This window comes from Spodoptera frugiperda, chromosome 21, assembly GCF_023101765.2.
Source record: "Spodoptera frugiperda isolate SF20-4 chromosome 21, AGI-APGP_CSIRO_Sfru_2.0, whole genome shotgun sequence".
In the NCBI taxonomy this organism is placed as follows: Eukaryota; Metazoa; Arthropoda; class Insecta; order Lepidoptera; family Noctuidae; genus Spodoptera; species Spodoptera frugiperda.
Window position 1 is genome coordinate 1,150,778 of NC_064232.1, and position 21,802 is coordinate 1,172,579.

At 40.1% G+C, this 21,802-nt stretch overlaps 2 protein-coding genes across 2 annotated transcripts in view; both read left to right on the forward strand.

Annotated features, from left to right (window-relative positions):
• Nucleotides 1–21,802, forward strand: part of LOC118280282 (fatty acyl-CoA reductase 1) — a 37,671-nt gene that overhangs the window by 10,199 nt on the left and 5,670 nt on the right. Inside the window, exons 2-8 of the mRNA XM_050702186.1 lie at nt 9,525–9,665; nt 10,267–10,360; nt 14,915–15,081; nt 16,107–16,197; nt 16,984–17,129; nt 20,484–20,599; nt 21,584–21,655. Coding sequence (XP_050558143.1) covers nt 9,529–9,665; nt 10,267–10,360; nt 14,915–15,081; nt 16,107–16,197; nt 16,984–17,129; nt 20,484–20,599; nt 21,584–21,655 — 823 coding nt within the window. The 5' untranslated portion in view covers nt 9,525–9,528. The remainder of the gene's footprint in view (nt 1–9,524; nt 9,666–10,266; nt 10,361–14,914; nt 15,082–16,106; nt 16,198–16,983; nt 17,130–20,483; nt 20,600–21,583; nt 21,656–21,802) is intronic.
• The window catches only part of LOC118280546 (pseudouridine-5'-phosphatase-like), a 157,094-nt gene continuing 151,347 nt past the window's right edge, over nt 16,056–21,802 (forward strand). Inside the window, exon 1 of the mRNA XM_050702216.1 lies at nt 16,056–16,066. The gene's annotated coding sequence lies outside the window, so the exon portion shown is untranslated. The remainder of the gene's footprint in view (nt 16,067–21,802) is intronic.

Here is a 21,802-nt window from a genome sequence, read left to right on the forward strand (position 1 = left end):
TCCGGTCGAGCCGGCCCATTTGTGCTGAAGCTTGGCTCTTATTGAGTAACAAACATGCACACAAACTTTCGCAATTATAATATTATTAGTAAGATATAGTATATGTATTTAATAGTCTTGTAGCTGTCATATTATGCAAATTAATATACATATTATCATATTGCGCTACTTTTTAACCGACTTCCCAAAAAGGAGGAGGTTCTCAATTCGACCAGTTTAGGCTGTATGCCGTTACCACGTTTAAAAAAAATGTGAACTATACACACACACTAAGATTTTTCCTATGTCGTGGGTGCGTTTACAAACATACAAGTTCACATACACATGACACCTAAACCCGAAACAACAATTTGTGAAGTCACTCAAAGAGATGCTCTGTGCGGGAATCGAACCCGCTACACGTTGCACGGCGGCCAGTTGCCCAGCCACCGCACCAACCGTGCAGTCAATCAATTGGTTAACACACGGGAACACGGGCAAAGCCGCGGGCAGAAACTAGTATACAATATTATCTTGTAGAGATTTTCTTGTTGTCTACGTCTATGTGACGTCATACGCAGTCATTATGCAACCATAGTCAGCGCAATTATTGTCATCATTACGATATATATAGCCTTGACCGCCTGACCATTACACTATGTACTTTACTCTATCATTCACTAGCTTTCTGCCCGCGGGTTTGCACGCAATGGTATTTTAGACATTCTTATTGAATCACTCTATCTATTAAAGTAAACCGCATCAAAATCCGTTGCGTAGTTTTAAAGATTTAAGCATGCATAGGGACAGACAACGTAGATGACTAATTTTTATTATACGCCTTGTAGATTCTTTTAAAATTTTATAATTACCTACTCTAAAAAACAAGGAGGTACTCAATTCGGACGTTTGTTTCTTTTTGTTACTCCGCCAATCCTGGACCGATTTTTTGAATTCTTTTTTTGTTGGAGAGGTTATAGGTACTCCCGAGAGGGTCCCATTTCCACCAGGTCAGGATCTGATGATGAAATCCTAAGGAAACCGAGGGGAACTTTGGAAAATTATAGGAGCGAGTAATGCGTCTATTATGTTTTTCAATAAAGATTTATAAACACTATAATATACTAAGGTTAAATTTTTATATTTTAACAATTTTGTGAGTTAGTTATATTATATTGATATGAGCTAATTTTTATTAGACTTTTTATTTTCATGCGGAAACAAATACTTTCAAAGATATATCGATTTGAAATATTGCCGTCATCTACCCTATTTGAACCAGTAGTACCTGAGATTAGCGCCTTGTATGTACCTATGTATGTCAGTCCCACCTTTAACAAGTTCAGTAAACATACCAGTTTTCGTCACCAAAGGGAAACTTGCAAATAGGCTTAGCTTATGTAATATTAAGCAAGTTAAATAGAAAACTACTGAGTGGGTATAAGCAGAGAAATAGCTTTGTTTACGTGATTATGACGACATAACATTGATTCAAGGATTGAGTATATACATATTATGTCTACTATGAACACATATAGTGTCTTAGATGTCATGATTATCATAAATTAGAAATTGTCGCTTGAATAAATGTTTTCTCACAACTGTAAGAAGATTGTTTTAATCCCCTAATGCGGTTAGGTCACTGTTTTTGAGGGGGGATCATCGTCTAATGACTTCTCCCGCTTTGGGTGAGAGGGAGTGTCAGACTCTTACTGACTAACCACCACCCCGTTCCTATTCATGCTTAAAACGTTGCCCTACAATTTTAGGATCACACCAGTCATTTATCATTTTAAGTGTGGGAGAGCCATGCTTCGGCACGAATGGGCCGGCTCGACCGGAGTGATACCACGGCCTCACAGAAAACCGACGTGAAACAACGCTTGCGTTGTGTGAGTGAGGTTACCGGAGGCCCAATTCCTTCCTTCCCAATCTTCCCAATCCCCGATTCCCCAACAACCCTTAAATTCCTAACTCCCAAAAGGCCGGCAACGCACTTGTAACGCCTCTGGTGTTTCAAATGTCCATGGGCGGCGGCGATTGCTTACCATCAGGTGATACGTCTGCTCGTTTACTCGTGTTCCATAAAAAAAGAGTTACTCCGTGTGGGACTCGAAACCAGTTGCCCAGCTTACCACGCCAACAGTAAATTTGTCCATTCTAAACCACAGATTAGCCAAGACTTTATAAAGTTATAAACAACGCGGTACTGTATGTATGTATGTAACTTCAAGGACTATCAGCGTCTAGGCACAGCACTCTGCACACGGTCTGAGGACGCCTTCCTCCCGTCTACGCAGACGCCAACCACTACGCACCTACCCTCGCAGCATCAATTCCCCGACTCACCGTGGGACACTGCGAGCCTCACTACTCCGACTCACTGGAGTATCACCCTGCACCGCTCACCCGACTCACTGGGCATTCAGCGGCACAGTTCCGACTCACTGGAACTAGGGACATTCAACACTGGCTCTGGCACCGCTCATCTCAAGCATCGACAGCCGTCTCAACAGGATCGACCTCCGGTCTTGGGGGGGAGTGATGTGGCGACACATTGACAAAGTAACAAGTGACAGATGACAGAAGTCACAGACTATCGACGAGCAAATCAACGGATGACGTCACAAATATCCTGCATCGCACATACGATGTTTACATGCGAATTAACACGGATAGAAAATCCCAACGAACAACAGTTGGGCAGAAAGCCCGCCAGGCTGATCACCTCGCCTGGTCGGAGGATCCTCCTTTGCTTAGGGAACTTTACTCTCTCTGTTCCCTAAAGTGGTGACCCCCGACGTGATTGAAACCAACCTTCACGGAGCAGATCAGCACCGTCATCCTTATCGCCATCTCCCTCACCCATCACTTCTCCGCTGAGCGGTAATCAAGTCGCAGCCATCCAGCATCCTCGGCCTCATCTGGGACCACCACACGCTACATCGAAGATATGCAGCCTGGTTCTTCCCTACGGCCTCATCAGCGTCTAGGCACAGCACTCTGCACACGGTCTGAGGACGCCTTCCTCCCGTCTACGCAGACGCCAACCACTACGCACCTACCCTCGCAGCATCAATTCCCCGACTCACCGTGGGACACTGCGAGCCTCACTACTCCGACTCACTGGAGTATCACCCTGCACCGCTCACCCGACTCACTGGGCATTCAGCGGCACAGTTCCGACTCACTGGAACTAGGGACATTCAACACTGGCTCTGGCACCGCTCATCTCAAGCATCGACAGCCGTCTCAACAGGATCGACCTCCGGTCTTGGCCCCCCAAGTGATGTGATGTGGCGACACTCTGACAAGTGACAGATGACAGAAGTCGCACATAGACTATCGACGAGCAAATCAACGGATGACGTCACAAATATCCTGCATCGCACATACGAAGTTTACATGCGAATTAACACGGATAGAAAATCCCAACGAACAACAGTTGGGCAGAAAGCCCGCCAGGCATGATCACCTCGCCTGGTCGGAGGATCCTCCTTTTCTTAGGGAACTTTACTCTCTGTTCCCTAAAGTGGGGTGGGTGAGGGATATGGCGATAAGGATGACGGTGCTGATCTGCTCCGTGAAGGTTGGTTTCAATCACGTCGGGGTCACCACTTTAGGGAACAGAGAGTAAAGTTCCCTAAGAAAAGGAGGATCCTCCGACCAGGCGAGGTGATCATGCCTGGCGGGCTTTCTGCCCAACTGTTGTTCGTTGGGATTTTCTATCCGTGTTAATTCGCATGTAAACTTCGTATGTGCGATGCAGGATATTTGTGACGTCATCCGTTGATTTGCTCGTCGATAGTCTATGTGCGACTTCTGTCATCTGTCACTTGTCAGAGTGTCGCCACATCACTCCCCCCCAAGACCGGAGGTCGATCCTGTTGAGACGGCTGTCGATGCTTGAGATGAGCGGTGCCAGAGCCAGTGTTGAATGTCCCTAGTTCCAGTGAGTCGGAACTGTGCCGCTGAATGCCCAGTGAGTCGGGTGAGCGGTGCAGGGTGATACTCCAGTGAGTCGGAGTAGTGAGGCTCGCAGTGTCCCACGGTGAGTCGGGGAATTGATGCTGCGAGGGTAGGTGCGTAGTGGTTGGCGTCTGCGTAGACGGGAGGAAGGCGTCCTCAGACCGTGTGCAGAGTGCTGTGCCTAGACGCTGATGAGGCCGTAGGGAAGAACCAGGCTGCATATCTTCGATGTAGCGTGTGGTGGTCCCAGATGAGGCCGAGGATGCTGGATGGCTGCGACTTGATTACCGCTCAGCGGAGAAGTGATGGGTGAGGGAGATGGCGATAAGGATGACGGTGCTGATCTGCTCCGTGAAGGTTGGTTTCAATCACGTCGGGGTCACCACTTTAGGGAACAGAGAGAGTAAAGTTCCCTAAGAAAAGGAGGATCCTCCGACCAGGCGAGGTGATCAGCCTGGCGGGCTTTCTGCCCAACTGTTGTTCGTTGGGATTTTCTATCCGTGTTAATTCGCATGTAAACATCGTATGTGCGATGCAGGATATTTGTGACGTCATCCGTTGATTTGCTCGTCGATAGTCTGTGACTTCTGTCATCTGTCACTTGTTACTTTGTCAATGTGTCGCCACAGTATAAGCAGTACACTTTCACTATCCACGTTACAAAACTTAGATATTTGATATATTATAGAACTTTACAATTTTACATCCTAGTTATGACGTGAGATGTAGGTTAAGCTACACTTGTTTTTGTTGTTGATGGTGTATAAATCTGAGTCGTGATGAGCTCAAGGACAACTAGGGGCCTACTCTAATTCAACGAAAAATGAAGTTTCGTCCGAAACTTCGCAGATTGCATACTACAATTCTATTTATTGCGAACTTTCGTGAACAAAAATGAACGAATGAAATGAAGATAAATAAATAGGTTTTTATATGAAATTAAAAATAAAACGTTATTTTAAGTTATTCTATTAGTAAATCAATAAGACTTACGGTCGAAAATTAAACGAAATTTCGGATTCGAGAACCGGAGTAGACCTACTGGTTATTATAGAAATTTGGTAATAATTATCAGTGGGTAGTCAGCAAGTGTTAGTTAGGCTTAGGCAAGCCTGGCAGACGGGTTGGAGATACCAGTTTAAATGGGTCATGGTATTCAGAGGCCGCTATAGCTCAGTATCTGTTAAAACTGTAGTTCTTAAGGAAATTCGTAAAGGAGAATGGCAGAATTCGTACAGCATACTTTTTTTGGTGTTCCCTGATAAAATTTGTACCACTTATTGAGGGAACTAAACCATTCATTTTTTTGTAAAAATAATATTTTTAGAAGCTGGGGTTTAGCAAATATATCAATTAAAAGATTTTAGTAACGAAACGTAATATAATGAAACGAAACGTAGAAGACATGTTTAGTTAGTTGCCATTAATAAAATATCAGAAGGATCGAAATGATAAATAAATATTTTGAAATAGAAATAACAGTAAATATAATTAACCAATTACAGGTTATACCTTAGAATATATAATTAATGCATATATATGCATAGAATCTTTATATTTATAGGAATTATTTTTGCCATCAGTATTTTTTTTGTAATGGCAATTATTTATTGACAGGTTCGTAAAATCTCTAATCTTTCAAAGTCTGTCCGTTGTTTTGTTTTGGATTGTAGTTTGTAACTTCATCTCAATTTAGCAATTATCTGGCCATTTTTACGTTGAGTTGAGCAACTGCTTCTCCGTTCTCTATCGTTGATACTACTTTCGCGAAAGGACGCTTTATTAATTGTGTTGTGTGTTACGTGTTTTATTGAAAATTACGAGTTTGCAATGCATCAATTGCTAAGTTCGCTTGTCCCGAAGAAGAAGACACGCTTTAGCAAATGACGGTGAAGATATCGTCAACACTAATCGTCTGTGGACATATCTTAGAGATGTAAGTAGTTTCCACATAACATTGTGTGTACGAATGGGCCATAGTTACGAACTTCAATAACTTTTACGTGTGATATCACACTAAATAAACACATAAGTAATCGGTAACATGTATTATTTACTTGCCTTCATTGGTTTGCATAACACTGTTATAATTTATTAGTACCTATTATTTTGTTTAATGGTGAGCCATACTCAAAATCATTTATTATTTCTAGATAACACCAGATGACCATGTTTACCATGAATGCTGGCAGCTAGCTAGTCATTCATGTTCTTCTGATAATATGCCGAGAAGACACATAGGACATTGGTGTTTGTGTTGTATGTGGACAACCCATACTAAGAATCAGGCAATGCAGAATTTTGATTGAAGAAGAACAAAGAACAGCTTATACAATTGCTACTTAGATATAACCACGACAGGTATAAATAAAAACATGTAGTTACATATTATAACTTATTTTGTATTTTATTCATTAGAAATAAACTAAGATATAAAACAATGTAAATTATTTCCTACTAATATGTGTGTCCCTACTAATGTGCATGTTTAAATAAAAGCTTTACTTTATTTATATTTTTTCTTTTAGCTTCATCCTGAAGATGAAGCTTGTGTGCCGTGTTGGTTGAAGGCTAGAAGAACTAGGGCTACTTTACTAAATGAAGATTTTCAACCCGTTGAACCTAATCAGCAGGAAAGTGATAATTCTGAACTGATGTGTGCTGCATGTGGTCAAAGTCTTACTCCCAACAACACTGCTTGTTTGTTGGAGCACCAGCAGGTATATAATAATATGAAATAACATATTTATAGTAATTAGCTTCTAAAAACGCAATCCAAAGAGCAATTACAATTTTATGTTGCTAAATGTAAGACACTAATGATGTTGGCTCTACTAACAACAACAAAAGGATACTGGTCTTTCCATTCTCTACTCCAGTGAACAATAAATATATTTAGTATTTTTGGAAAGGTCTTCGGTAAAAACCAATCATTGTGTGTCGAGATTTATTCTCTAGCCTGGTCATGTTTTGCGCAATTTATATCTATCATATGTAAATGCTTAATTTTGAATTACATGAATGTTATTTATTTACAGACACCTTCCATTAATGAAGTTTGTGAAGTTTGCTGGGGCCAAGTATGCAATTTGAACTTCTGTGTTCCAGATAGTCTATGTTGCTTCAAGCTAAAATAAAGTCCTGCCACTCTTCTCCTAGAACTTATTTTGTTTTCATAGTTGCAGAAACAAATATGAATAGCCGGGACACAATCAAAAGTGATTGCTGTAATTGTATTGTAGGTTTAAGAACAGTGGGATGCTGCTCACATGTTATGAGCATTCTTTGGTATTTGAGTTATGCTTGCCATGAGGGTATGAGCCGACCTGCCCCTTTCTTGGATGAAGTAATATTAAGAACCAATCAAGTAATTATAAGAAAATAAAGTAAATGAAATTCCTACAAAAACTAAGTTGTTTTATTTACCTACACTGAAAACTTCATCAGCACTTAATCATTATCAAACTATTTTTTATTTTTTTATTTATCAAACTATTTATTTATTTTTTATTTTTTTATTGTAGACCGCTGCTGGACATAGGTCACTCCTTAAGCACCCTACTGAATGGGTAAATTCTCATGTCAATTTATCAACTTCCTATATTCTTTTTCATTTAAACAATGTTTATGTGCTTAGTGCTTACACATGATAAAGAACAAAGGGTAATGTTGGGACCACCTCTCAATAGTAATGAGACACCCTTCTATAGATAAATATTCTCAAACTGAATAAACTTACTAAAGTACTACAATTAAGCTTAAGCAATTAACCTTTTTTATGCAATAAGTTGGTAAACGAGCAGACGGATCATCTGATGGTAAGCAATCGCCGCCGCCCATGTACACCTGAGGCGTTAGAAGTGCGTTGCCGGCCTTTTGGGGGTTCGGAATTTAAGGGTTGTTAGGGAAGGGGTAATTGCGCCTCCGGTAACCTCACTCACTCAACGAAATACAACGCCAAAGCGAAACAAACTCTTGACAATGATGATAGTAGCTTACTTTATTATAGGATAAATAAATGTTCCATAAGTCATTTCTTATCTTCCTACTCTTTCTCCTTCCGAAACACGAAGGAGACTTTCTATGATGGTCACCCATCCACACACCAAAGTCGGCAAGGGTTGCTTAACCTTGGCGATTGACCTGTGCTTTTGATATTATTAACAACAAGCTTCTCTACTAGCCCATACCTATTATATGTATATTCTACTATTCTACCTTATAAATAATATGAAAATCTTGTAAAATATCCATATTTACAGAATATTCCCATTGGCCATAGACAAACCTAACCTCAAACATAAAACTGGCTATATCTCTTATCTCCCAACTTCTAAAAATCTGAGAATTTTTATAGGGCTTTCCAATCATGTTTACTACCAATTAAACCCAAAAATATTCGGGAACACGAAAATTTTTTGCTGTACGAAACTCCCATACAAACCTGCCATTCTCCTTTGTTATTGTCTTTTTTGATCCCTTTGACTGAATATTGGTGTTACATTGTTCTCACATAATTGAACCAACGAAACAATGTAACCAATAATTGTATATTGCAAAAACAGTAACCTATGGAGTTTCTTGCTCGTTCTTCTCCATAGGAATTTACACTTTGGAACGAGCAAATAGAGCAACTAGAGGACTGACCGACAGACCGATTTTTTTTTTTGCTCTATTGTAATATTTGCTTTGATGTTCAAAAATGCCTTTAAAAACAAATTATTTGTTTCAAATCTATTTGAAACAAATAATTTTGACTATGACTTTTTTCCTTAGTCATACGATACCCACGAAAAGTATGACAGTGGTGACATAATATATCTTACGACACAGCGTATGTCCAAATTAAAAAAGTACAAATCAAAAATATGTTCTTCATTATAAATCCATTGTGCGCTTGCCAAGGTCACTTTAGCCAAGTATGCGCAAGAGTTGTTTCTGTGTAGTAATTACGGATATTGCGAATATGAAGCATATAGTACGAAATAGACCAACATATATTATGTACTAACTTTGCCTGCGGCTTTGCTCACGTTCTTCTAAGGGATTTATAAAAATAAAATGACGCAAAATTATTGATTAGTAACAAATACTCCTTTTTGTGGGGAATCATCCAATTACTTCTCCAAATAAATGTATTTTCTTTTTTCTCCCGCCTTGGTCGAGGCGAGGAGAGTGTCAGACTCTTACTGACTAAAAACCACCCCGTTCCTACTCCTGCTTTGAGCCGGAGCCTCGGTAAACCCGCTAGGTAGTCCGCAGCTCCGGATCAAGCATCAGCCCTACTGGGCCCCATCTGAGGTGGTCTGATGGCTCTTTGAGGCGCGCGACGCGCTGTATGCAGGGGTCTGGTTTAGGTCGGGCGGCGAGTTACCCGTGCTCGCCGTCTGCAGACCCGCATTTATGATGACCTGACATTGTGGCGCGAAATAGCCCGCACAGGTTTAAATTTTTAGCTTTCTAACTTGGAAATAGAAAATGCTCTATATAAATTACCACTTTAGGGAAGTGGAAAGAGACAACTTTAATGTTATTTTTACAAAAGTAATAAACTGAAGTTATTCTTTTGTTCACAGCACGATGGCATCAGAAACTATATCGAGCGCAGAGCTCGAGTATCTCCCTGACCGCATCGCAGACACTTTCTCCGGAATGAAGGTCCTCATCACTGGAGGAACTGGCTTCATGGGGAAGGTCCTGGTGGAGAAACTGCTCAGGTATACCCTTGCTTACTTCTTTTTAACACGTTCACTGCCACCATTATTTTTTTGAAGTTCATAGCGATGTCAAAACCTAATGATTATAGCGATGCCGCCCTTTAATCATTAGGTTATTGCTAGCAGATTATTTAATGAGAATTCTAAAAGGCAATTTTGGCTAATTTTCGAAATATCACTAAAACATTTAGGACACACTTGGCGTGTTCGAGGCGTAGTTAGAAATTCGCAAGAACACGCTTGGCGTGTCGGCGGCATTGAACGTGTTAAAGGGTTAAACGCCCTTTGATTCGCTTCTGTGTTCCGTGGTGGCCCGGAGATTTAAGACGCAAACTTTGTGTGTAGTAGTGAAGGTATTGAATGCACGGTTGGTGCGGTGGCTGGGAAACCGGCTGCTGTGCAACGTGTAGCGGGTTCGATTCTCGCACGGAGCAACTCTTTGTGTGATCCACAAATTGTTGTTCCGGGTCTGGGTGTCATGTGTATGTGAACTTGTATGTTTGTAAACGCACCCACGACACAGGAGAAAATCTTAATGTGGGGCAACGTTTTATTTTTAATATATTTGAAGTTCTAATATGAAACTTTGTAAATATTTCAGAAAGTGCCCAGACATCGATCAGATACTCCTGTTCGTGAGATCCAAGAAGGGCAAAAATCCAAAACAACGATTGGAAGAAATCTTCAGTGGTGCTGTAAGTACCTATATGGACATCACTCATATGACTTAAATCAAACTACAAATAGTACTTGTTCACAGAAACATAATACAACTAAACATTTCAACGAATGAAATTTTTAAACAAAATATATAATGAAATTAAGTATAAAATTCTGTATGAACAGCTCCATGTACCTTGACCACAGAAGAGCTGTAATGTTGTAGGTTGTCTAGGAATGTTACGGACATGCGGCGCGGCTGTTATAATGCCGTATTTGTAAAGAGTGTTCAAATTACCTCAAAGAGAAAAATGCACTTTTTGCCTTACCTACTGGGCCTATTTTGCTCATCTTTCGTATATTGTCAGCCAAATGTGTGGTTTACATTAAGTCATAAGAGGTTTCTTCAAACGGTATATTCTTTTGATTAACAGTAATTTCAGTATTTAATATTATATTTGAACAGTAACCCAAGACCTTTTCTTAAAATACGATACCACTAACAACCATTCAACCCACTTGAACTATCAATTTGAACAGTCCAATACAATTTTGTAACAAAATCTTACGTTGATACTTTTTGTATACTTACCTAAACTTACTTAATAATTATGCAACGTCACGTCTTTTATCTCCAAAGTAATAGGGGGTGAGCCTATTGCTATTTACTTACCGGAAACAATTGGGTAGTATCCTTGGTCAAAAATAAATTATTACAACTTTTCAATACAATAAAATATTCAAAAATAATCACATTCATAAATTTTATGAACTACTCATTTTCGATTTCTTCTCGCAAATTTTTCTAGAAATAAGTCTGCTATTTTGACGTAATAAAAAATGTAATTTAAAAAACTAGAAAAAACCCGACTGCGTTTCTTTATAACATGAAAAAATACTGAGAAATTCTAGAAAGCCAGCTATATGCTATGTGCCCTCACTAAATGTTTAGAATGGGTCCCGACTGCTTAAATTTTACAACGACTTTCTTGTTTTAGGGTTTTTTCATGTTATAAAGAAACGCAGTCGGGTTTTTTAGTTTTTTAAATTACACTGAAATTACATTTTTTGTTTGTATTTTATTTTAGTTTTATTATTTTTATAGTCACTCTCACAGTAAATACGAATCAAACGACCCCTATCAAGCTGAAATCCATCTAGTCATTCAGGCTAGAGAGTGAGCAATATTCGAATTTAAAACCAAAAATCCGCCATTTTGTTTTTTTATTATTTTGATATAATATCCACTGTCATTCTCTCAGTAAATACGAATCTAATGACACCTCTCAAGCCAAAATCCATCAAGCCGTTTAGGCTGCAGAGCGTGCCAAACAATTATACAAACATACATACATACTTAACCCTAACACTCTCGAAAAAACATAACCCTCCTTCTGGCTGCAGTCGGGTAAAAATCGGAATACGTCATAATAGAGTATTTCATACAAAGTTCATAGAAAACATCGTTTTTGACGTTTCGAAAAAAGTATTGAATTTGATTAGTAGGAAACATGCCTATTCCAGACTCCGTGCTACTACTGAGAAGTTTTCGAAAACCCGAAAAAAGCCCAATAATACTTTGCCCGACAGCAGTCGCACTTGCGACCACTCGACCAACGAGGCAGTCTTACTTAACAATTACTCAGTAACTTAGTAATACTATGACGCTACTTACAATAAGTAGGTTAGTAGTAGTAGAATTTCAGACGTTCGCGACAGACGTTTGGAAATTGCAATGGTTAGATAATTCAGTATGAAATGAATAGATCACACTACTATTATAAAAATGTGAAAGTCTGTGTGTATGGATGTTTGTCCGTCAATGGGCTAGTTTCCTACTAGTCAAATACTATATTTTCTGTGAACTTTGTATGAAATACTCTATTATGACGTCATCAGATTTTTACGTCAAATAGCAGACTAATTTCTAGAAATTTAGCTAGAAAAAATCGAAAATTAAGCAGTTCATCAAATTTATGAATGAGAGTGTGATTATTTTTGAATATTTTATTGTATTGAAAAGTTATAATAATTTATTTTTGACCGAGGATACTACCCAACCTTATGCGGAAACTACTGAACGGATTTTGATGAAATTTTGTATACAGACAGCGTATGATCTGATAGAGGTGATAGAGTAGAGTTTTTTTTTCTTTTTTATTCCATGGAAACGTGTGCGAAGTCGCTGGAAAATAATCTTCTTTTTCTTGATAAAAAAACACTTAAACTCCTAACCCGGCAACGCACTTGTAACGCCTGTGGTGTTTCGGGTCCATGGGCGGCGGCGATTGCTTACCATCAGGTGATTCGTCTGCGCCTTTACCGACCTATACCACAAGAAAAAAAAACAAAAATATGAAAACTGATCCCGAGACCTATTTGCTCAACTTAACTTTATTTAAGAGAAGTTATTTCCTATTACAAATCATATAAGTAAAAGCAAGCAAATCCGTAAAACATTACTAGTTCAAAAAAAACACACTCCTAAAAATTAATTTACCAACACTCACATATCATAACTCACGACCATCATAACAAAAGTAAACACAAACTTTCAAATTACACAATTCCATTGAGATCGACACAGCAGTTTCTGAGAATGCGTCTTACAAACGTACTTACATGTGACAAGCGGGTTATGATGCCAAGGTTATTGACTGACGATTTGTTTCGCTTGCAATTACCCGACTGCGTCTAATAAAGGTGAGGTTATGGTTTCTGCTGTGGTATTTTATAACCGCAAATATGATGGACTATTTACACAGCGGTTTTGAAAAAGTGAAATCGTCATGAGCTAATGTTCACATGTAAACAGCAGCTCATGTAGTGTAGATGTCCAGTCAACAAGGATGTAGCGAGGTTGACTGTCCAGGCGACACACGTACTTAGGTATCGTCATGAGCTAATGTTCACATGTAAACAGCAGCTCATGTAGTGTAGATGTCCAGTCAACAAGGATGTAGCGAGGTTGACTGTCCAGGCGACACACGTACTTAGGTATCGTCATGAGCTAATGTTCACATGTAAACAGCAGCTCATGTAGTGTAGATGTCCAGTCAACAAGGATGTAGCGAGGTTGACTGTCCAGGCGACACACGTACTTAGGTATCGTCATGAGCTAATGTTCACACGTAAACAGCAGCTCATGTAGTGTAGATGTCCAGTCAACAAGGATGTAGCGAGGTTGACTGTCCAGGCGACACACGTACTTAGGTATCGTCATGAGCTAATGTTCACACGTAAACAGCAGCTCATGTAGTGTAGATGTCCAGTCAACAAGGATGTAGCGAGGTTGACTGTCCAGGCGACACACGTACTTAGGTATCGCCATGAGCTAATGTTCACACGTAAACAGCAGCTCATGTAGTGTAGATGTCCAGTCAACAAGGATGTAGCGAGGTTGACTGTCCAGGTGACACACGTACTTAGGTATCGTCATGAGCTAATGTTCACATGTAGACAGCAGCTCATGTAGTATGTATCTTGTCAGTTACGTCATATAGCGGTTTGTTCTACATCTGTAGCAATAGTTTTTACAAAAAATGCATTAGTTAACTATGTAAGCGTGAACTGAAGAAATGATTGCTTGTAACTGGGTTTCTCACTTAAGTATAATTGGTAGTTTGTACACTTTATTTATAGTGAAAAATAATGTTCTTGTCTTTTGAGGTAATAAATCTCTGTACTAAAATCGACTGTCTCGTTAAATGATATTTATTTTGCAAATAGGGTACAATGTAACTCTTTTACACGTCAATCTCTTAAATAGCTAGATGAGGCCGGCATTTCCTATCCGACTACTCTGAGAAGAAATGCCGAAACAAACTCAGATTGTAAGTTATAGTCTCTTTTAAAGTCCAGACAAAATCAATTAAAGATGTCTTTGGTCGAGTGGTCGCAAGTGCGACTGCTGGACATGGGGTGTCGAATTCGACTTCCGTCTTGGGCTAGCTATTGCTGAGCATTTTTCGGTTTTTCGAAAATTTCTCAGTAGTAGCACGGAGTCTGGAACTTTGCTCAGTATATGGCAATAAACTCATCCCTTATTACATGGGACTTATAACACAAATGTTGAAAAGTGGGTGTACATTGTATAGCGGCATTACGTGCCATAATATGCACTTCTGCTTACCTTTTCTTGGATAAAAGGCGTTTTTCATTACCTAACGTAATGAAAAAATATTAGACACTTATATACGGATTAAGTCTTTGACTGCCAATAGAAAACTGTTGGAGGCAAATCCTCGCTAACGTAGGTCACCGGTGACCACCACGGTGTTCAATGTGTTAAATAGATTTTTAAATCTCATACCCCGGCATCATCCCTATAGTGGTATTGGTAAATTTTGAAGAGTCATAAACCTTCAATTTTATTTTGCCCGACTCATACATAGCTCCTTGCTCGTCAAGAAACAAAAAGACAATCAAGGCAGTCAATCAAAATAACTTCACTAGAGGACTGACCGACAGACAGACGCTATTAATATTATCATATTTGCTTTGACGTTCAAAAGTGCCTTCCTGGTCTATTTGAAATAAATAATTTTGACTTTGACTTTGAAAGCATCCAATCCATTTCTTATTTGCAGCTCTTTGACCAACTTCGGGAGATGAGAGGTGGAGTAGAACCACTCCTGGAGAAGGTGACTCTCATCAACGGAGACGTATCAGAACCAGACCTGGCCATGAGTCCTGAAGACAGGCAGATGATCATCGACCAGGTTGACATCATCATTCACGCTGCGGCTACCATCAGGTAAGCTAATCATGCTTTTTTTTTGTGAAACAAGCCGGTAATCGAGCAGACGTATTACCTGATGGTAAGCAATCGCCGCCGCCCATGGACACTTGAACCACCAGAGGCGTTACAAGTGCGTTGCCGGCGTTGGGAGTTAGGAATTTAAGGGTTGTTGTTCGGGAATCGGGGATGGGGAAGATTGGGAAGAGGGGAATTGGGCCTCCGGTAAACTCACTCACACAACGAACTAATGTGAAGTCATTCTCTCACATAATTGAACCAACGAAACAATGTAACCAAGTATTGTATTGTGAACCTGATTGAAAAAGAGTAACCTATGGAGTTTCTTGCTCGTTCTTCTACATAGGAATCTACACTTTGGAACGAGCAAATAGAGCTACTAGAGGACTGACCGACAGACCTTTAATTTTTTGTTTAACGTTCAAAAGTGCTTTCCTGGTCTAATTGAAATAAATGATGCTGGCTTTAATCACTCATCCTCAACAGACCATAATAGGTTGCTGCTGGACTATGGGTCTTATCTACATTATAAACGGGTATACCATAATCTTTGGATCTTTTTCGCTTGGAAGACGGGTGTCAAAGTCAAAATCAAAATTATTTAGTTCAAATAGACCAGGAAGGCACGTTTGAACGTAGAAGCAAACATAATAAAATTAAAAGATCTGTCTGTCGGTCATTCATTCGGTCTCTAGTGAAGCTATTCACTCGTTCCAAAGTGTAGATTCCTATGGAGAAGAACGAGCAAGAAACTCCATAGGTCACTCTTTTTCAATCAAGTTCACAATTTAACACGTTGGGTGGTAAGTGAAAACGGTTGGAGATCGCAGTTTATGAGATTCAGGTTTATCAGAGAGCGCTGCTACCCGGTCTCTGTCTAATGTGTAGTCCCTTAGTCGGGTTTTATGGCACCAACGGGAAGAGTAAGGCTTACTATTCTGCTGTTATCTATCTAAAATTATACTTTAGTAACTTTTATAAAGTAATGTGCAAAGTCGTAACTAATTAAAACTGTATTTCAGGTTCGATGAAGAGCTGAAGAAGGCTGTTCTTCTAAACGTGAGAGGTACCAAGCTGATGGTGGAACTGGGCAAGGCTTGTAAGAAATTGAAGGTACGTATACTTAAGCTGGATGCAGGTCGCTTCCAACCGGCCTATCTGGAAGTCATTGGGGGAGGCCCATGTTCAGTAGTGGACGTCTTGTGGCTGATAAGATGATGATGATGATGATGAAGCTTAAGTGTGTGAGAGCCATGTTACAAGGCAACTCCTCTAGTAATGCGAATGTCAATGGGCAATGCTGATAGTATTTTTTTTTTGAGTGGTACAATCGTCCTATGGTTTCTCTCGCCTTGTGCGAGGCAAGAGGGAGTGTCAGACTCTTACTGACTAAAAACCACCCCGTTCCTACTCCTGTTCTTCGAACTGAAGCCCCGTTAACGCGCTAGGTAATTCGCAACATCGGGATGCTGATGGTTTACCATCAGGTGACCTGTCTGTTAGTTTGCTCCCGATTCTATGCAAAAAATACTACACAAAATTTCTTAGCGTTTATTGAACATTTTGTTTGATTTTTAAAAGTGCTATATTTTATATTTCAATAGAGGAGATGTACATACATACACAACCTCACGCCTGTCTCCCATGGGGGTAGGCAGAGACAATTGAACGCCAATTGCTACGACTCTTCCATACTTCTTTCGCTTCATCAACAGTCATCAGTCTTGTAATCTAAATCTAAATATCTTGTAGGTAATTATTATGTTATCGGCTTACTATGAGCCTCTAGCATGGCTTGAAACTAGTCGAGTTCCTCGTCAAAACATTACGTGAGTAAGCCGATAACATAATAATCAATTTAGTATGTCTCACGAAAGTTACCATAAAATCATCTTGCAGGTATTCATCCACATATCGACGGCATACTGCCACCTCCACGAGAAACTCCTGGAGGAGAAGGCGTATCCCCCACCAGCCGACCCTCATCAGATCATCCAGGCAGTGGAGTGGATGGACGAGGAGACTATTGCTACTATGACGCCCAAGTAAGTTGGATTTAACCAAGTAAGGGTCGGCAAATAAAGGGTTGGCAAAACTGCTGGACTCGAACCGCATCGCACGCATCGCACGCAACGGATTTTAGTTTGTCTTGTATAGAAACTCATACAACTGCGTCCACTGATCCGCATCGTACGAACCGCATCATCGGCAATGCCTACATGCGATGCGTACTGATGACGTTATACAGAATGCGTACGATGTGGGTCTGTGGACGCTTACCTTAAGGTTCCTTTTCCACCAGAGATGTGCTATGCTACGTAGCTGTGGATGCGTTTGGCTTCCACCAATCATAATTATTTGAACTTAAGACGGGATATTTACCATGTTTATGAGTTTCATACTATATTTGTTGAAACCCGATTTCTGTTAAATATTCTCAGTTGGGTATAACAAACCCACGAAAAGAGTAGAGGTGCAACCTAATTTCACTATAATTAGAACTTACGACGGGATATTTACCATGTTTATTGAATTTGGTGAGTTTCCGATATTTCGGCACTGTTGCAAGCGCCATGATCACGGATTAATACTAGTGTTAGTGACCATGTCAGTTTACAAACTTAAACCTAATTTCAGTTAGACACTTTTTGGTGGAGTATAAGACACCCACAACAAGAGTAAAGGTGCAAAACAATTTCTATACAATAGCTTTAGTCGGGTATAAGACACCCATGACAAGAGTAGATGTGGTACAGTGTCAGACGTTGTACTTTAAACTTGTTTACCATTCGTCCATTCGCCTCATTCGCCCATTCGTGACGAAGCATGGCTACTTATATAGATAAGTAGCCATGCTTCGTCACGAATTGGCCGGCTCGACCGGAGTGATACCACGGCCGAGCAGAAAACCGACGTGAAACAACGCTTGCGTTGTGTGAGTGAGGCTACCGGAGGCCCAAACCCCCTTCCTAATCTACCCAATCTCCGATTCCCTAACAACCCTTAAATTCCTAACCCCCAAAAGGCCGACAATGCACTTGTAACGCCTCTGGTGTTTCAAGTGTCCATGGGCGGCGGCGATTGCTAACCATCAGGTGATACGTCTGCTCGCTTACCGTCCCATAAAAAAATGACTTAGATGATGCAATTATTGCTACGTGCATTCTACTTCCTTTCACTAGCCGGCTGTCGGTTCGATTAGATAGCGGTTATAGTGAAGCGGAGCGGGACGGAGCGAAGCTACTTTCACATCAACACATCAACAGCCTATAAGTGGCCACTGCTGACCAAAGGCCTCTTCTCACACGGAGGTTTGAGCATTAATCACCACTATTATTAGAACTTATTACGGGATATTTACCATGTTTATTAATTTTGATGAGTTTCCGATATTTAATAAACATGGTAAATATCCCGTAATAAGTTCTAATAATAGTGTTAGTGACCATGTCAGTTTAAAAACTTATATTAATCACCACGCTTACTCAATGTGGGTTGGCGATTTCAAACTTATAATTAGAAATTATAAGCCCAGGTTTCCTCACGATGTTTTCCTTTACCGTTTGTCAGTGGTGTCTAAATAATCTTAGAAAGTACATATGACTCGGAAAAGTCACATTGGTACTTGCCGTTGGTAGATTTCGAACCCGCACTCTCATGTATGAGAAGCAATGTGACTTTAGTCAAATTTAAAGTTATATGTACTTTCTAAGATTATTTAAACACCACTGACAAACGGTGAAGGAAAACATCGTGAAGAAACCTGGGCTTATAATTTCTGATTATAAGTTTGAAATCGCCAACCCGCATTGAGCAAGCGTGGTGATTAATGCTCAAACCTCCGCGCGAGAAGAGGCCTTTGGTCAGCAGTGGCCACTTATAGGTTGTTGATGTAATGCGATTGGTGAATCGTGGCATAACTCCGAACCGATACGACCTTCAAATCTTCAAGAAAAGAGCGTATTCCTTCTTAAAAGGCCGGCAACGCACCTGTGACTCCTCTGATGTTGCGGGTGTCCATGAGCGGTGGTGATAGCTTACCATCAGGTGACCCGTCTGCTCGTTTGCCCCCTATTCCATAAAAACGCTCCGCTTCTCTAAAACCGCACCCTTATATGTAGTTAGATAGCCTTGGCACACAAGTCAATAACCTCTGTTATCTAGGGCATATTATTGCAGACTAGTGCTTAAAACCTTGACCTAGTGTTTAATCCTTTTTGGTTTTTTTATGAATGTATCCAATCTAGATTATTGGGTTAGATAGTTATAAATAACTAGCGACCCGCCCCAGCTTCACATGGGTGCAATGGTGATATATTATACATATAAACCTTCCTCTTGAATTACTCTATCTATTAAAAAAACCGCATCAAAATCCGTTGCGTAGTTTTAAAGATTTAAGCGTACAAAGGGACATCGGGACAGAGAAAGCGACTTTGTTTTATACTATGTAGTGATATTTAGGTAGTATGTTTTAAAAATAGCCAAATTAAATTTATGTGTTTGAAATATCATGCCAACTCAAATTGTGCAAGTGTGGTGATTAATGCTCAAACCTTCGTCAACAGTGGTCATTAATAGGCTATTGATGATGGTGATGTTTGAAATATTACGGTAACAGGGTAACGCAATGTGTTGCGCGTCCAATTTCATCGCATCGTACGCATTCCGTATGACGTCATCAGTACGCATCGCATGTAGGCATTGCCGATGATGCGGTCCGTACGATGCGGATCAGTGGACGCAGTTGTATGAGTTTCTATACAAGACAAATTAAAATCCGTTGCGTGCGATGCGTACGATGCGGGCCTGTGGACGCTTACTTTTAGATACAATAGAGATGATGACTGGGTCAAAAATAAATTATTACAACTTTTCAATACAATAAAATATTCAAAAATAATCACACAACATCAACAACTTAATTTTCGATTTTTCCTAGCTAAATTTCTAAAAATAAATCTGCTATTTGACGTCAAAAACTTTCGACGTCATAATAGAGTATTTCATACAAAGTTCATAGAAAATATAGTTTTTTGACGTTTCGAAAAAAGTATTGAATTTGACTAGTAGGAAACTAGCCTATTGTTTTTTCTGGACCTGCGTAAGGTATACGACCATAGGCTCACTCCCTATTACATGGGACTTATAACATAACTGGTGACAGTTCGACTGCACGGTTGGTGCGGTGGCTGGGCAACTGGCTGCCGCGCAACGGGTAGCGGGTTCGATTCCCGCACGGAGCAACTCTTTGTGTGATCCACAAATTGTTGTTCCGGGTTTGAGTGTCATGTATATGTGAACTTGTATGTTTGTAAACGCACCCACGACACAGGAGAAAATCCTAATGTGGGGCAACGTTTTTTAAAAAATAAAAAAGTGGGTTGTTTTTTTATCAGGTTACTGAACAAGCTACCCAACTCCTATGCCTTCACGAAGGCTCTCGCTGAAGCCCTAGTCGTGGAAGCCATGGAGAAAGCCAACCTGCCAGCCATGGTACTCCGACCTTCCATTGGTAAGCAGCTTTTGAATTTATATATTCTGATTACGGCTTCATAGAAAATCGGTCTGAAACAATGCTTGCGTTCACCGTGTGAGTGAGGTTACTGGAGGTTCTATCCCTTCCCTCATAATTTCCAATCTCCAATACCCAATCTCCAATCACCTATCACCTATCACTAATCTCCAATAACTAATATCCAATGTCTAATCACCAATCTCCAATCCCCAATTCCCAATCCCCAATCCTTAATAGCCAATCCCTAATCCCCAATCCCAATCACCAAACACCAATCCTCAATCTTCAATCCCCAATCCCCGTTCCCCAATCACTAAATCCTCAAATCCTCGATTGTCAAAAGGCCGGCAATGCACTTGTGACTCATCTGGTGTTGCCATCAGATTGTTGTTGTCATCAGATGATTACAGATGATGAGTCTGCTCTTTTGCGCTTCCTATACAACAAAAAAAAAACTATGTATAATGAATAGTCTACAAACTCTCGTTTACCGGACGTTTTAACCAACAAAGCAATATTTAACGTCTATTTTACCTCTGACTTAGTTTCGGCATTTCTTCTCAGAGTAGTCAGAAGAGTCTGACACTCCCTCTCGCCTCGCCCAAGGCGGGAGAAGACATTGGATGATTTTCCCCCCTCAAAAAAAAAAAAAAAAAGTCCTATAGGAAATGCCGGCCTCACCTAGTTATTTAAGAGATTGACGTGTAAAAGAGTTACATTGTAACCTATTTGCAAAAATAAATATAATTTATATCATCATTTACTTGCGACCCGCCCCAGCTTCGTAAAAGTGCAATGGTGATATTATATTATGCATGTATTATACATATAAACCTTCCTCTTGAATCACTATATCTATTAAAAAAACCGCATCAAAATCCGTTGCGTAGTTTTAAAGATTTAAGCATACAAAGGGACAAAGGGACAGAGAAAGCGACTTTGTTTGAATGTAGTGATTATAACTTATATCTTCTCTTCCAGTAATTCCAATCTGGCAAGAGCCCGTTCCTGGGTGGACTGACAATATCAACGGACCCACTGGATTGCTTATCGGTAAGTTTTCCATAATACTCGCACGAAGCGCTTCGCTTCAAGCTTCCTTGTGCGAACTGCTAGGGAGTGGAACTCCTTGCCGGAGTCTGTGTTTCCTGATGGGTACAACCTGGGTGTCTTCAAAGCCCGAGTGAATAGGTTGCTTAT